Source organism: Pyrgilauda ruficollis, unplaced genomic scaffold (assembly GCF_017590135.1).
Source record: "Pyrgilauda ruficollis isolate IOZ18807 unplaced genomic scaffold, ASM1759013v1 scaffold91, whole genome shotgun sequence".
Taxonomy (NCBI): Eukaryota; Metazoa; Chordata; class Aves; order Passeriformes; family Passeridae; genus Pyrgilauda; species Pyrgilauda ruficollis.
Genome location: NW_024531155.1, coordinates 522,038 through 536,618, shown reverse-complemented (window position 1 = coordinate 536,618; position 14,581 = coordinate 522,038). Strand labels below are relative to the sequence as shown.

Below are 14,581 nucleotides of genomic sequence, written 5' to 3'. Positions count from 1 at the left end.
GTTGTTCCAGGGCAATTTTATAACCTGATAAACTTTTGGTTTCTTTGTTTATGGTTAAAGTGTTTAAAATCATTATACGAGAGAAAAAGATTTTCTGCTACTATTATGTGGTTTTTCCAAAGACTCCGAAATCATAAGTCAGTTAAAAGGATCCCCATTTTTTAGTTCATGGTCTTCTGCTGCCCGACTCACGTTCGATTATGTTACTGCCAGTGCTAACGTCTTAATTTGGCTGAGAGGAAAAGCTGCCCAGAAATAGTCCCTGTGCCCCACCTACAGGCGAATCCATCATTCCCTCCAGGGCTGTGCAGGTCTCAAAAATTCTCTCCTGAGAAGGGAGGGAAAAAAGGGAGAGGCTCCAGCTCTCTCAGCTTTGTTAGCAACCCCAGCTGGGTACATGCACTGTGTTTCAAAGCTGTAGTTGCAAGGTGAGAGATAACAGAGGGGTTTTTGTCAGTCCCCAAACATTTCCTAAATGAGCATTGACAGTGGCTGTTACATCAGGTACAGCCTAAGCAACAATACTGCACACTTCTCTACCAGAAGTAGAGATTATTTTCTGGAATAATTTCCACATCAGAGTTCAGGAATCCTTGCTGTAAATAAAACAGTTAACATAAGGAATTCTCAGTAAAAAGCTATTAACTTCTCAACAGAAGAACACATAATAGGAGAAAAGGTGCTCTTTCTTCAGTTAATACTACTTGCTATAAAGAAATATATTTTTATGCTTAATGAAAGCATTTTTAGTGAGAAGGGACCTCTGATCATGGTCCACATGACAGTTTTCTTTCTTTACAGATGACGGGGTATGGGAGGGATTTGTTTCTATAATATTTGTCAGAGCTGAAAAAATTTATTGCAGAGGTGCTGAGCAGCTTTTTCCACCATATTTTGTCACCATATTATATGGCAGCAATCTTATTCCCACGAATGCCATAAACCAAATGGTTGAGGTTTGAAGGGACCTACGGAGGCAGCTAAAAAGCTCCCAGCTAATTAACATGCACAAATCTGAGTGATCAAGAAAACAAAGAAGCTGCCTCTAAAGTTATCACCCAAACTACTGCTTACAGATGCTTCTAGATCCAAAACCCAGTCACTCCCTTCCAGGACCACTCCCAAAAGAAACAAGGAAATAATCAAATTGTGGTAGCAGCATTTCCCTAACAAAGATCAATTTCTTATAACTGGTGACAGCCCTCTGATAGAGAAATAATGATGGAAAAGAAAAAATAAATTAAATTGAGTTTTTAAATCTCATTCAGATTTAATAAAATGAAATAAAAACGCCCTGGAAAGGTTGGTGGTATGAGTAAGCACCAGAGAGGAGAGTAGACTGATCAGGTGTTTGCTGTTGGATGTGATATCAAAGAGCTGACAGTAAGACCACCATAATTGAGGGAAAATCTGTGGTTTTTCACTGCATAAGAATTAATCCTTACTGTCCACCTCACAGGGAAATTATGATTAGGCAAGAGGGACAGCCCAGTTATAACCATGCATCTGCACTTGCCTAACACAAAGCAAGAACAAAAATTATGAAACCTATGAAACAAATGGCAAACAAAAATATAATTAATGAATAATAAATACCACATAATTTTCCAACCACAATTATAGTCTATTTTCTTTGCCATTTTAATTTAGTAAATTTTTAATAGAGTTCCATAATCCCAGTTTATTATATTTCGACATAACTCTTCCTTAAATAAATTTGAAATTCATGAGAGCAGAATGTACATAATGATTGACACCAACAATAATTCACATCAGTCTTTCCAGTAGCAGGGAATGCTGTTAATACAGCTATTACCTGCAAATTCTGGGGAGTAGCTTTGTTACTCTTTCTCTAATATTAGAAGCCCTAACAGTTAGTGAAGGTGCACTCTGTCCATTTGGTTTTTACCAATATTTTACAAGTAGCTTCTCACTGAAAGCCAGGGAGAGTATGTGTGCTCTGGAGATGGAATTAGTGCCACGCAGTGCTGCCCACTAACAGCCCAGACAACTGCCCCCTTCTCTTAGATGTCAACTACAACAGAAACAACAGCTCCTGTTCCTTAGCACCTCTTCATTCATTCTTCCAGCACGTTTTAGTGACACCACAAAGTAAAATCTGCATTTGCCTCCCGGCAAGGAGCTGCAGTTCCTTGGACATTAGGCAGCGCTGCCACCTGAGGGCCCGTGTTTGCCACTGACCACTACGGGCAGCTTTTACACGGCACTTCCAAAGCACGGAAACAAACGTTCAACACTTGAAGTTTAACACCTTTTTTGCATTATTTTGTAATTATTGCAATGCTGCAGTATTGGTGCGCCCGCTGGAGCTTTCACGTCTCGGCTATGTGGCAACCCACTGCTGGCACCGTGAGGCGCGGCTCTCCAGGCACTGCGCACCGCGGGAGGCTCCCGTTCAGGGCAGTTGGAGCAGCGGCTCTGGGTTAGCCGGCTCCGCTTCAGCCGTTCCCGCGCATTCCCTGACGCACATTCCCCCGGCTCCAGCCGCTCCGGGAACGTGGCACAGCCCACAGCCGGCAGGCCGGACGGGATGGGTGGAACACACCAACCCTCCCAAAGCTGGGGGGGCATGGCCGCGCTCTTCCCCTGGCTGCCCCTGATGGGCGGGGCGGCAGTGATGGGCAGGGCGCGAAGCCAATCAGAGAGGCCATCGGGGCGGGGCAGCCGGAAGCGGTGCCGGGCGGAAGCGCCGTGGGGGCGTGAGCGGGGCAGGGCAGGGCTGGGTTGGGCTGGGAGCGCCGGGGCGGGACCGGGCCGAGCCGGGATACGGGGCGCGACCAGGATACGGAGCCGAGGCACGGAGCTGAGGCGGCGGCCCCGCCGGTGATGCGCACTCCCCAGGGGCTGCCGGCCCGCTGAGGTCGGTGCGGAGAGCGCCGGCGGCGGCGCCGCGGCCATGCCGTGCACCTGCGGGAACTGGCGGCGATGGATCCGGCCGCTCGTGGTGCTGCTCTACATCGTGGGGCTGCTGGTGGTGGTGCCGCTCTGCGTGTGGGAGCTGCAGAAGCTGGAGGTGAGGGGCGCGGCCGGGGCGCTCCGCCGGGGCCGCTGGCAGCGGGCTCGGCCCCGGGCAAGGAGGCGGCGGGGAAATGTGTTACCTCATCGGAAAAGTATAAAAGTATCGAAATCACGGGTGCCAGGAGGATGGACCGGGCTCTGTTCAGTGGTGCTGGGCAATAGGACAAGAGGCAACAGCAGAAACTGATGCCCGGGAAGTTCCACCTGAATATGAGGAAGAACTTCTTTGTTGTGTAGTGACTACACACTGGGACAGATAGCCCAGAGAGGCTGTGGAGTCTCCCCTGAGGGAGATACTCAAGAACCATCTGAACACAATCCTGTGCCATGTGCTCTGGGATGACTCTGCTTGAGCAAGGAGGTTGGACCAGATGATCCACTGTGGTTCCTTCCAGCCTGACGCATTCCGTGAAAGGACAGGCTGGAAAAGTGCCATGGTGCTGCTGGACTCATTTGTCCTGCTGCTAAAGCCCTAGTGAACTTCAGAGGAGCAGGGCAATGTTTCTTTCCCCTTCTCTTTCCATAATAGTTGGTGTTTGAACAGCTGGTACAATTCGGAAGAAATTCAAGTCAGCCAAGGGTCTCAAAGTGACAAGAATGGGTCAGGTTGGAGGGGACCACAGTGGATCACCTGGTCCAACCTCCCTGCCCAAGCAGGGTTATCCCAGAGCACATTGCATAGGATTGTGTCCGGACTGTTCTTGAATATGTTCTGCAGGGGAGACTCCCCTCCCTCACTAGATATGTGAGTGATCTGTCCCAGTGCATGGTCCCTGCGCAGTAAAGGAGTTCTTCTTTATGGTCAGGTGAAACTTCCTGGGCATCAGTTTCTGCCCATTGCCTCTTATCCTATTGCTGGTCACCACCAAGAAGAGTCTGGCTCTCTCCATAAGTTCATCCCAGAACTTAGATTTTGAAACTTAGTACTCATGCTGGCATTCATAAAGGTATTTCTGTCTCTTTTGGGAGAATTTAGTAGAACATCTCTATGGATAGAGAAGCTCTTTTATGCTGGTGGTACCGTAACTGTGGTGTGTGAATTACACACACATATGATCACATCGCTTCTCTAACAAGAAGTAAAATTTTAACCTTAAAAAATATGTATTGTTCAATGTGATGCAGGTCTGTGGCCCTGAAGGTAGGCTTTTTCAGGGTGTAATTTTCAGGACTTAATGACAGTAAGATCTGTCTTGAATGTGTTTAACATTTTCAGGTTTGAATTCCTGTTCTGATGCATAATGCATGTTCAACATAATAGATGTTTATATCTAAGTCTGATACTTGTAGAGAAACTGATCAGAAGTAAAACTAGAAAACAACAGGAGACATGGGATGTTGATGTAAAGTAGGGGATCAGAGAAACGATTCTCATCAAAGGAAACTGAGAAGAGTCTCCTATGTTTCTCAGGTTTTGGTATTTAGGATTATTAGTTGTTTTTCAGAGAGCTTTGATTTAAAATTTCAATCCTGTGTTTTAGCAGACATTGAGGTTTTATGTATCTACGTGCATATCTATTTCAGTTCGTTAAATGAAAACTAATTGATTACTATTTGGAACTTGATTTTAAAGCTAAAAGGACTTTAAATCCACAGGTTTTCAGAAACTTTATAATGCAACACTGAATCAAGACAAGTTCCATATGTAAAACAAGGAATCTGTTGTGGGTTTCAGTAAATTAAGTACTGGGCATTACTCTGTTTTTGTGGAATGTTTTGTGTACTTGTAATAACTTGACAGTATTAAGACTGAAACTTTGATCTTGCAAGGTTGGAATTCATACCAAGGCATGGTTTATCGCTGGGATATTTCTGCTAATGACTATTCCAATATCTCTCTGGGGGATACTACAACACTTAGTCCATTATACTCAACCTGAACTACAGAAACCAATAATAAGGTAATATTTCACGTTTTACCTATGCTACAAATATTGGATTTAATTCAGACTAAAAATACTTCTAGTAATCTGAAATGTTCTTTTGTTGTTGTAACAGGATTCTGTGGATGGTGCCGATTTACAGTTTAGACAGTGTAAGTATTCTCTTACTGTTACCAGCTCAATCAAATTCTGTTTGTTGTGGAAGTGAGGGAAAACAGTGCCAGGCAGAAACTGTGCTGCATGGAGAGGGTAGTCCTAGAAACTTCTGGGCATTCCTGTTTATGTCAGAAGCATAGTTCTAGTTATACCACATTCTTCTTCTGGAGATTTGGGGTTGCTTTTGATAACCTTTCTTAACCCTGTCCTTGAGTATCCTTTATGATGGATGTGGAAGCGGGTATGACAGGAGCTTGCTTTTGGCCCTTCCTTCTTAATAGCAGAAGTGGAAACAGGACTGATCCAAGAACTGCCTCAAAATTCAGTGCTGTACCTTCCTTACCCAAGTTAGTCTTACTACTAGAATTTTTTCCTGAGTTATGGCTAGTGCTAAAATGATTCCTTTTTGATTCAGGGGACGAAGGATAACATCCTTGGCACAGTACAACAGCATTGTGATAGTCAGAATCTGAGAGTTCTGACAGTTGATCCATAACCACAGTTTCACTAAAAATAAAAAATCTGCTTTTGGTCTGAAACTCAGCTGTGTGTGTGATTTTGTAGCTGTAGCATTGCTCTCCCCTTAGCCCAGTGCCCCCAGCCCTGTTTGATCAGTGCCTGCTGGCTTAAGAGCTTGCTGAACCAGTGTTGTCTTTCTCGCACATAACCTTTTGTGTACCTCTCTTCTTGCAGTGGATAGCTTTGAAATACCCCAAGATTGCAATATATGTGGATACATGTCGAGAATGCTATGAAGCTTATGTCATCTATAACTTTATGGTTTTTCTTTCAAATTACTTAACCAACCGGTACCCAAACCTCGTGTTAATAATAGAAGCGAAAGATCAGCAGAGACATCTGCCCCCTCTATGTTGCTGTCCATCGTGGGCTATGGGAGAGTGAGTATATCATGACATCTTCAAGATTTAGGCTGTGTAGGCAGATCCAAACATTTTGTTTTCATATTTAGCAGCTTAACATTTGCTGCTTGATGGAGTGAGTTTATGGTTTGTGTGTGTTTGATCAGCTGTGAACTCTGCTGAAAGCAGCTGTGGACGAGTGACAGTCAAGCTATAAAACATCCTGTGAACTGGACTTAGTAACTAACTTGCATTGACTCAGGAAGGAAACTTTTTCATTGAAGGAAACTTTCTTATTTTTCGAAAATATTAAAACAAGGTCTCCTGGAATCTGCTTCTTTTGCTATTTGCCAAAAATCTCATGTGGAATTTGGAGTAGACTGGGTAGCCTGTTGTTTTTACTTCAGGTGAAGGGTGAAAGGCCTTATGAATCTAAACTGTTTATTTCTGAATGCTTAACTGATAAAATATCTCTCTCTCTCTCTCCCCCTCAGGAGATTTTGATTTTGATAAAGCTGTTTGGGGTGAGGGGAAGGGAAGGTGGGCTTCAGTGGTCACAGCTTCTTTATACAGTTTGCCATACTGAGCAAAGAGCTTTGGTTCTCTTAAGTGTTTAGGGCAATTATTATGATTTTTAAGTCTCTTACATTTAGACTAAAAGTTTTTCTTACATCTTCAAACACAGCAAAAATTGCATTCTCTTTGTTTAGCCCAGCCAGAAGCTTTTCATGGCTAAAATAAGTGCATCATTGAATATTTCCTGTAATGTGTCTGTAAAAATCCAGCTCTTTTGTGTATTTTGTGTATACACACTATATGATGCAACATCTTAAGTCCTGGATGTAGAAGTTGAAATTACCATAAAATTAAAATTTACCTTAGTAAATCTACTGAGAATATGAATCATCCATAAGAGAATTGCATTTAAATCCTTGTACAATGAATTTTGTGTTTCTCTTTCAGAGTTTTATTATTTAGATGTAAACTGGGTGTTTTGCAGTACACTGTTGTCAGACCATTTACTACCATTATTGCTTTGTAAGTACACTGATAAATAATTAATATTGATCGTCAGGATATGATTTTGAGTTACACTGGAAAGAATTTTCATGCCCTTTGTATTGGATCAAGGCAGTTTGAAAGCAGACTTGTGTTGCATGCTAAATGGGTCCCAACAATTTGAATCAACTAATGATTTCTTTATGGCTTTTCTATAGCAAATGACTATTTGCAGAATTGAAATCATAAATACTTAATGCCAGCTTCTGTAATCAGTGGGATAGAATGTGAAGTACTGTTGAGGTGGGAAAACATTTTTATGATCTCTTAATTTTTAGATGCTTTATTCCCCCTCCCTTTTTTTCATTGACTTCAACAACTGAGAATTTTTAAAGGCAGGTTTCGTGTAACTTCTAAAATTTTTTTAAACTTCACGTGTGACAAGCTTGACTATGTGCCTTCATATCCTACAGCCTGTGTTTGTAAAGGAACAGTAGGAAATCAGGCATGATGTTACTGAAAGTTTAATTTCATGAGCTTTGCATTGATGGTCATTACTGTTAATTCTGTGGGACTGTGAAAAAAGTTGCTACTCACAATGAATATCCATATAAATATTTCTGTTTTACATATATGTAAATGTGCTGTTGGAAACTGATTCTTGTGCAGGCCCCCAGTGCCCTTACGTGAGTACCAGAAAAGGTTTTGAATCCTTTTTCTAAGGATTGATTGTTGTAGTGAAGATGTAGCACTTGAGGGAAGTGATGTTACTCCATAGTGATTAATTCTAAAAATTCTTCCAGAATTTGTGAACTGGTGGGAGTGTATGATGAAGGAAACTTCAGCTTCAACAATGCATGGACTTACCTAGTTATACTTAACAACATGTCACAGCTAGTGAGTATCAGGGGTACATCTTTCTGCTTTTGGAATTCATCAGTAATATGTGAATCTTCTATGTGAACTGTTGGCAGTGATTGTGTAAATGTCTGGTAATTCTTACAGGTAGAATATTTCCTATTTTGAGTCAAAATTGCTGTCTGTTAAATATTATGTGTGAAAAACACTGGAAAACCAGATAATCTAAAACTTTGTTGAAGCTCCATAAAGTAAGCACCTTTCTACCCCAAATTATTTGATGGGTCAGGTGGTATGGCCCAGGCATTAGAGCTGCCCCTCTCTGGTAAGAGATGACTCCACCTGCCCCCACAGCTTCCTCCCAGCACTTATACAAAGAATCAATATGTTAAAAATTCTGTGTTAAAAATGGTGGTAACATTCACAGGAAAAAATGAAAATGGTGTGTGCAGTGCTGGGAGTCTGGCATACCTAACGCCTCTTTTTGTTGGGTCAGCTGTCAGATAATGTCAGGGTAAGATGTCAGCCCCTAAAATTGAGAGTTTCATTTTGGAGTCCATGGATTGCTTTTACTTCTCTTGGCAACAACAGCAGGAGTCAGAACAGCATAACAACTGGGATCATTTGGAAATTCTGTCCTCCTCTTGCTGCCACCCCTGTGTTCGATGGGTGACTGTCACAGAAGGAGCTGTAATTGCTTTCTGCTGTGACAGCAGTCCCAACAGCAGCACAAACTTCTGTGTCCTGGTTGAAATGATTGGATCTTCAGGAATAAAAAAAAAAAAAAAAAAAAAGTGCTTTAAAAGTCTTTAAAAAAAAAAAAAACAGGTAGTATTTTAAGGTTGTCTCATGCTGTATACATATTTTAACTGTACAGATGGTGTAACACAACTCCCTCACAAAATAAACATGGATTTGAAAGCTTTCATTAATTTCCTTTTCCTTGTCAGTTTGCCATGTATTGTCTGGTGCTGTTTTATAAAGTACTGCGTGAGGAACTGAACCCTATCCAGCCTGTTGGCAAGTTCCTTTGTGTGAAGATGGTAGTTTTTGTTTCTTTCTGGTAAGTGGATTTTTTACTTGTTAGTTCTTGCTCTCAGGGCAGATCATAAAAGAGCTAAAAAGGCTGGATTTGTTACTGAAGTTAGAGGGCTTAAAATGTCTACCCATAATCTTAGTGAGCTGCAGTGAGGGGAAGAAGGTACTACTGTGTTGGAGAGAGCAGTCTTGTTCACTTAAGATTATTTTTTAGACTTTGTCTTTTGTAAGGTGATTCTCAAGAACATAACTTATTTTAGAATCTTTAATTGCATTTTTTCAAAACTATTTCTTTTTTCCTTTTAAAAGTAAAAAAATTACTTTTTCAAAATAAGTTATTGCACGTTAAATAAAAATTGCTGTTTGAGTATTGCTCACACTTAGCTGCTAATGAGGACATGTATTTGACTATCAGAGCATTACTCTCTGAGCTACAGCAACATCCTGAAAGAGAAGGAACTTGTTCTCATGACTAACTGGAGCAACAAACTCTTCTTTAATTCTCTGTTCTTTGGTCTTTAGGGTCAGGGACGAATGCCATCTCTTCTTAAGTTTGTTTCCTCCTCATAACATTTAAGTATCTAAACAGAAAAGTTTATTTTAAAGTTCTTCATATGTATACATATGACCAGATTTTCTTGGAGATTTTTGGCACTACTGTTACAATTCTAATACACATACTTCTTATAATAAATTCTTTTTATAGGCAGGCTGTGCTCATTGCATTGCTGGTGAAAGTTGGTGTTATTTCTGAGAAACACACCTGGGATTGGCAAAGTGTGGAAGCTGTGGCTACAGGCTTACAGGTAGGAGCCGATGGTTATTTCTGGGGAGAAATGTTTATATGTAATATGACATAGCTGATCTCAGGGAAATACTTGGAAATACTCAAGGAAATAACACAGGCTTGGTTAGTAATGGTTTATTCTAAGCTGGGCTAAGTTTCAGCCAATAAGCCCATGTGAGTTTTATGCTTAACACTTCTATATCTGTGACAGAAGGAATGTGCCCCAGTGAAATATGTCTGGATAGCCTTGCATTTCTTCCTGCAGGTATTCATTGTAGAGCTGCTGCTTGTTAAATTATCTGTTTAAGGGAAGTCCTGTATGTATGGCTCTCTGAAAGCTGCCCGTAATATCCTGATGGAAAAGTAGCTGATGTCAGTATCCCAGGGCAATTTCAGCCTTTCAGTTGTAGAAGAAACCCAGAACTATTTTTCTCCAGTTATGAATGATTAAGTCAGTATCTCTGTCATTGCAGGATTTTATCATTTGTGTGGAGATGTTTCTGGCTGCTATTGCACATCACTACAGTTTTTCCTATAAACCTTATGTTCAAGAAGCTGAAGAAGGCTCATGCTTTGACTCCTTCCTTGCAATGTGGGATATTTCTGATCTAAGGGCAGATATCTCTGAACAGGTTCGAAATGTGGGTAAGTAACAGACAGGATTTGTACAATTTATCAGCATCTCTATTTCCAGCTTCATGTCACACTAATGCCCACCTTTATAGTAGCCTGAGCACATTCTATTACCAAATCAGTGACAGCTGCATGCCTAGAGGATTTCATGGTTTATCTGGCACTTTTGTCTTTCCAGAATTCCTGACTTATTTAGAGTCTAGTTTTTAATTTTTCTTTTAAAAAGGTTAGGTAAGTTGTTTTCCTCTTAAATGGAAAGACATACTTTTCTTTATTAAAAGTAACAATGCCCAAGTAAAACTAATACAAAACAAAGACTTATCTTCCAATTTAATGTGACTGTTTTAGAGTTGATGTGTTCAAAGACTAATGTAGGAAGGATTAAAAAATGTTTTCATTTCACATAATTCTAGGGAGGACAGTTTTGGGCCAGCCAAGGAAAATGTTTTTTGCTGAGGATCATGAACAAAATGAGCATACAAGTTTGCTGTCTTCATCTACTCAAGACCCAATTTCTGATGCTTCTTCAATGCCATCTTCACCCATGGGTCACTATCAGGGGTTTGGACACACTGTGACCCCTCTCACAACACCAACGACAGCCCCTGCAGTCGATGGGATTTTTAACCCTTCTGCCAGTCAAGATGCTGAGGAATCACCTGAACTAGAGAACAACTTAGCAGAGAAAGCTCTGGATAAAAGTTAAACTTGCCTTTTCTTTGAATGTGTCAAGGAGTCATTACATACTTGCCACATGTGTCCTGTTAACATGTACTGTTAAGGATGGAAGTTGAAAAGCTTGGGAAAGCTGCTGCATGGACAGGAAGAGGATATGGTATGGCTGTAACTGACATCTGAATCCAGAATCTATAATGGATGTGAGCATCTGTGAGTACCCCATGGATATGAAATACGCACACTGTAAAGGTTTCTGCATAAATTTAAGCATCATCTCCTTAAACTGCTAAATGCTTCCACATCATATCAAAATTACACTAAATTTCATTAGTGCAAAAGAAACATTGAAAAAAATCCTCTGCTCATATAAAAATGAAGTGCAAGTACTACTAGCAATGGGAAAGCCTAATTTCAATAATGGATTTTAAGGAGAGCAGTAGTAAAAACTGTTTGTGTTAACTTTGCTTGTCTTAATGATGGTTAACTTCCATACCCAATGCTGAATGGAATGTGGGTGAAATGATAGCTTCTGTACAGATGCCACCTTCTTTCCATTCCTACATAGCTAAATAAAGTCCCTTCATGAAGACAGTTACTACCAAGCATTAGTAAAGAAACTCTACAAAGAAAACATTCCCTGCAGGCCTTGCTATCAAAGTCCATGCCCAGATCATATGGTTGGTGTATGTATCTGTTGTCTTTGAGGCTCATAGTTTGTAAGTCTTTTATATCCAGAAGAGACAGCCAGGATGGTAGGTTTTGGATTAATACTTTACCTTAACTATTCTTTTCCCTAGCTTCTAAAATAAGAATAATGGTTACTTACCTTAAAATACATAGAGGGGGAATGAAGGATATTGAACAGGAAGTAGAAAACAAAACTGATTTCTTTATTTTGGGCTGCAGTAAGTTCTTTAACACTTAAGTTTTTTTTTAAGCTGTTAAAGCAGGATATCTTGTGTCTGTGGTAATTTGTGTTCCTAAATTTGTGTCTGTGTGTGATTGTATTATGCTTCTAGTATAGCCGGGATTCAAATGTAATAGCTATTATTTTTCCCCAGAGAAGACCTTTGCTGAGGTAAAACTATGTAGTAGTCTAATTCTGGAGTTACTAGGACTAGATTTCAGCCCAAGAAGCAGTACACTTGTATCAAAATGTTACTTAGCAAAAAGTGACAATGTCAGAGAGGTATTGTTTTTATCCCATTATCAGATTTTTACTATTATTGCATGTTTGCAATCTGACAAAAACAACCAAACCAGTAGAGCACTACTTTTTAAATTACAAGATCTTAAATGTCTTTTTCAGCATTGTTAGCATTTCCAGGATAAATGTTTAACTTCTGGCTGCCAGTAAATTAATCTTAAGTGCTTTTTTTGCAGTACTAGTGTGATGTAAATATTATGCGCCTTACTCACTAGGCTGCATATTTTAAAGCTGAGTATGTACTTGCTGTATCTGAAGTTAGTGAGAAAGTGAAAATCATGATTTTCAATTTGCCAACTCATTGCCTTTGTTGTAAATCAGCAATTAAAGATTTTATTTAAACTGTTCACCTTCTATCAATTTGATTTACTATTACAGTAATTTAACAGCGTGAATGACACATGACTACAACCATCCTCATAGAGGAAGAGGATCTTAAGTAGAACTACTGCAAGAGTTTGTGCTTTCAGTACTTCATGGCTTGCACTGTAAAGGGAATTCTTGTTTGGGTTTATGAAGAATCAGAATCTTCTAATCCATGCTTGATCCCAGGTATCACCTTATGCATGTACCAGCTTTGCTCTGAAAGGAAACAACTTGCACAGGTTCACAGTGCGTTGGGACCTCAGTGCCCACTGCAGCCACTACCAGAAATAACTTGATTTCCTACATATATACAGGTAAAAAGGGGCAGGAGTAGGAGTAATATCTGAGGGAGCAGGGCTGCTGCAAGCAGAGTAGCTTCTGCATTCTAGCTCTTCAAAAACCTCACTCTGAAGGATTTTTTTTAATACTTGAAGTTATGTCTATTTGGTGTAAAACAGGTTCAGAGAGGACCTTGATAGGAAAACAGCTATTTAAGTGTCTTGGTTACTTCTTTCAGAGTATTTCTTGAAAGCTACTAAGTTATTTTATTATTCAGTTATTCTATTTGCACAACATAATATTCCTGCTTGTTTGTTTTTTTCTGGGAGAAAAGTTATTTTTTTAATTGCCATAGCTTATAGGATTGTACCTTTCCCTAATGCCTGCTACTGAATTTAAAAAGTAAATACAAATCTTGCAATGATACCTACCCTGTCTTTTGAAAACCACTACCACAGTATTCCACAGCAAAACCCATCACAATTACATAAAAAGTTCATTTGCAAATAGTTAATTTTCCTCTTAACTGTATTTATTCCTCTGTTGTTTTATGCCAAATCTCCTCCCAAGTTTTTGAATCAGAAGTCTTGAGGATTGCTCGTGCCTTACTCAAGGAGACTAGAATGTCCTTCATTTGTCTCGAAGTCATTTTGCTTTCATCTTAATTACTAAAATCTTAATAAATACACTTAACCTACTCTGTAAGGTTTTTGTTTTTAGCAGAGGTCTTCCTGCACAAGAAACCTGAACACTTTTCTATAAAACCACACTCTGGTGAAATCACCATGTACCTGCCAAGTTTAGTTGTGTCTAACTTAAAATTTTATGGATCATGGTTGCAGGTTTTGGGTTTAAGAAACACTAGTTTTTATGTAGTGTCAAAAGCCTCTGTCCTACTCTAACTCACTTGCATTTCATTATACACTGTACCCCTTGGATAAAGGATGGTATCCAGTTACATTATCTTCAGAAAACATGACTTTGTGCCTCTACTTTTGAAAAAAAATAAAATGGAGATGTTTCTTTCACCCTTCGAAAAGCAGCTTTATTACAGCAATTTCTCAGGTGCAGGTTTAGCTGAGGCTGGGACAACTCCAGCTCTAACAGTCCCTGAAGTTAAACTGAGCAGACTTTACAGAAATGAACATAAATTGATATATAGAAATAAGTTAAACTATCTGAAATGTTTGACCTAATGAAGAGTATATAATGACTTCAACAGGCCCAGAACTTACAGAAGAATAATTTTTGGATGCTCTTTATAGTGGCTGCTGTTAAGGCAAGATCACAGAGTTGCCTCTTCTCCGTTAAATAGACTGCACAGTAAAAAGAAGCTTAGCTATGGAAAAATTTTCGTAACAGTCTTCCTCCTCTCTGCAGAGGTAGAATCAGTGCTGAGTTCAAAGATTTTATCAGTCTTCCATGTGTATACAAATTTAGTAGAAGGAACTGGTTACCTGCATTGTACCAAGATGTAATGCTGTAGAAGACTGTCAGGAGCACTGCAGTGACTGATGTATTTTATACAACTTTCTACAGATAAGTTAATTCCCATTGTATTCCCTAGGAAAAAATCTCTGGGGGATTCTAAAAAGTTTACCTTCCATTATATAGACTGAGTTATCCAACAGCACTCCTTTACAGCTTTTTAGAATGCTCTGTGTGCAGCACTAATTTGTGATCTCATACTGCAGCTGTAATGCTGTTCAGTCCTCCCACAAGGGTCACATATCAATACTCTGATGTAGGAGGCTCTGGCAACTGAGAAGTTGAATCACAGTTTGAGAAACAAGGTCTC

The 14,581-nt window shown here is 40.0% G+C and overlaps 1 protein-coding gene across 1 annotated transcript; it reads left to right on the top strand.

Moving 5' to 3' along the window:
• The first annotated feature begins 2,730 nt into the window (after nucleotides 1-2,730).
• On the top strand, nucleotides 2,731-13,481 carry TMEM184C (transmembrane protein 184C). The gene is made up of 10 exons (XM_041489214.1): nucleotides 2,731-3,034; nucleotides 4,810-4,940; nucleotides 5,038-5,074; nucleotides 5,772-5,977; nucleotides 6,902-6,976; nucleotides 7,741-7,834; nucleotides 8,746-8,858; nucleotides 9,540-9,639; nucleotides 10,094-10,265; nucleotides 10,667-13,481. The coding sequence occupies exons 1-10, from the start codon at nucleotides 2,918-2,920 to the stop codon at nucleotides 10,957-10,959; spliced, it is 1,338 nt and encodes a 445-aa protein (XP_041345148.1). The 5' UTR covers nucleotides 2,731-2,917; the 3' UTR covers nucleotides 10,960-13,481.
• The last annotated feature ends 1,100 nt before the right edge of the window (nucleotides 13,482-14,581 follow it).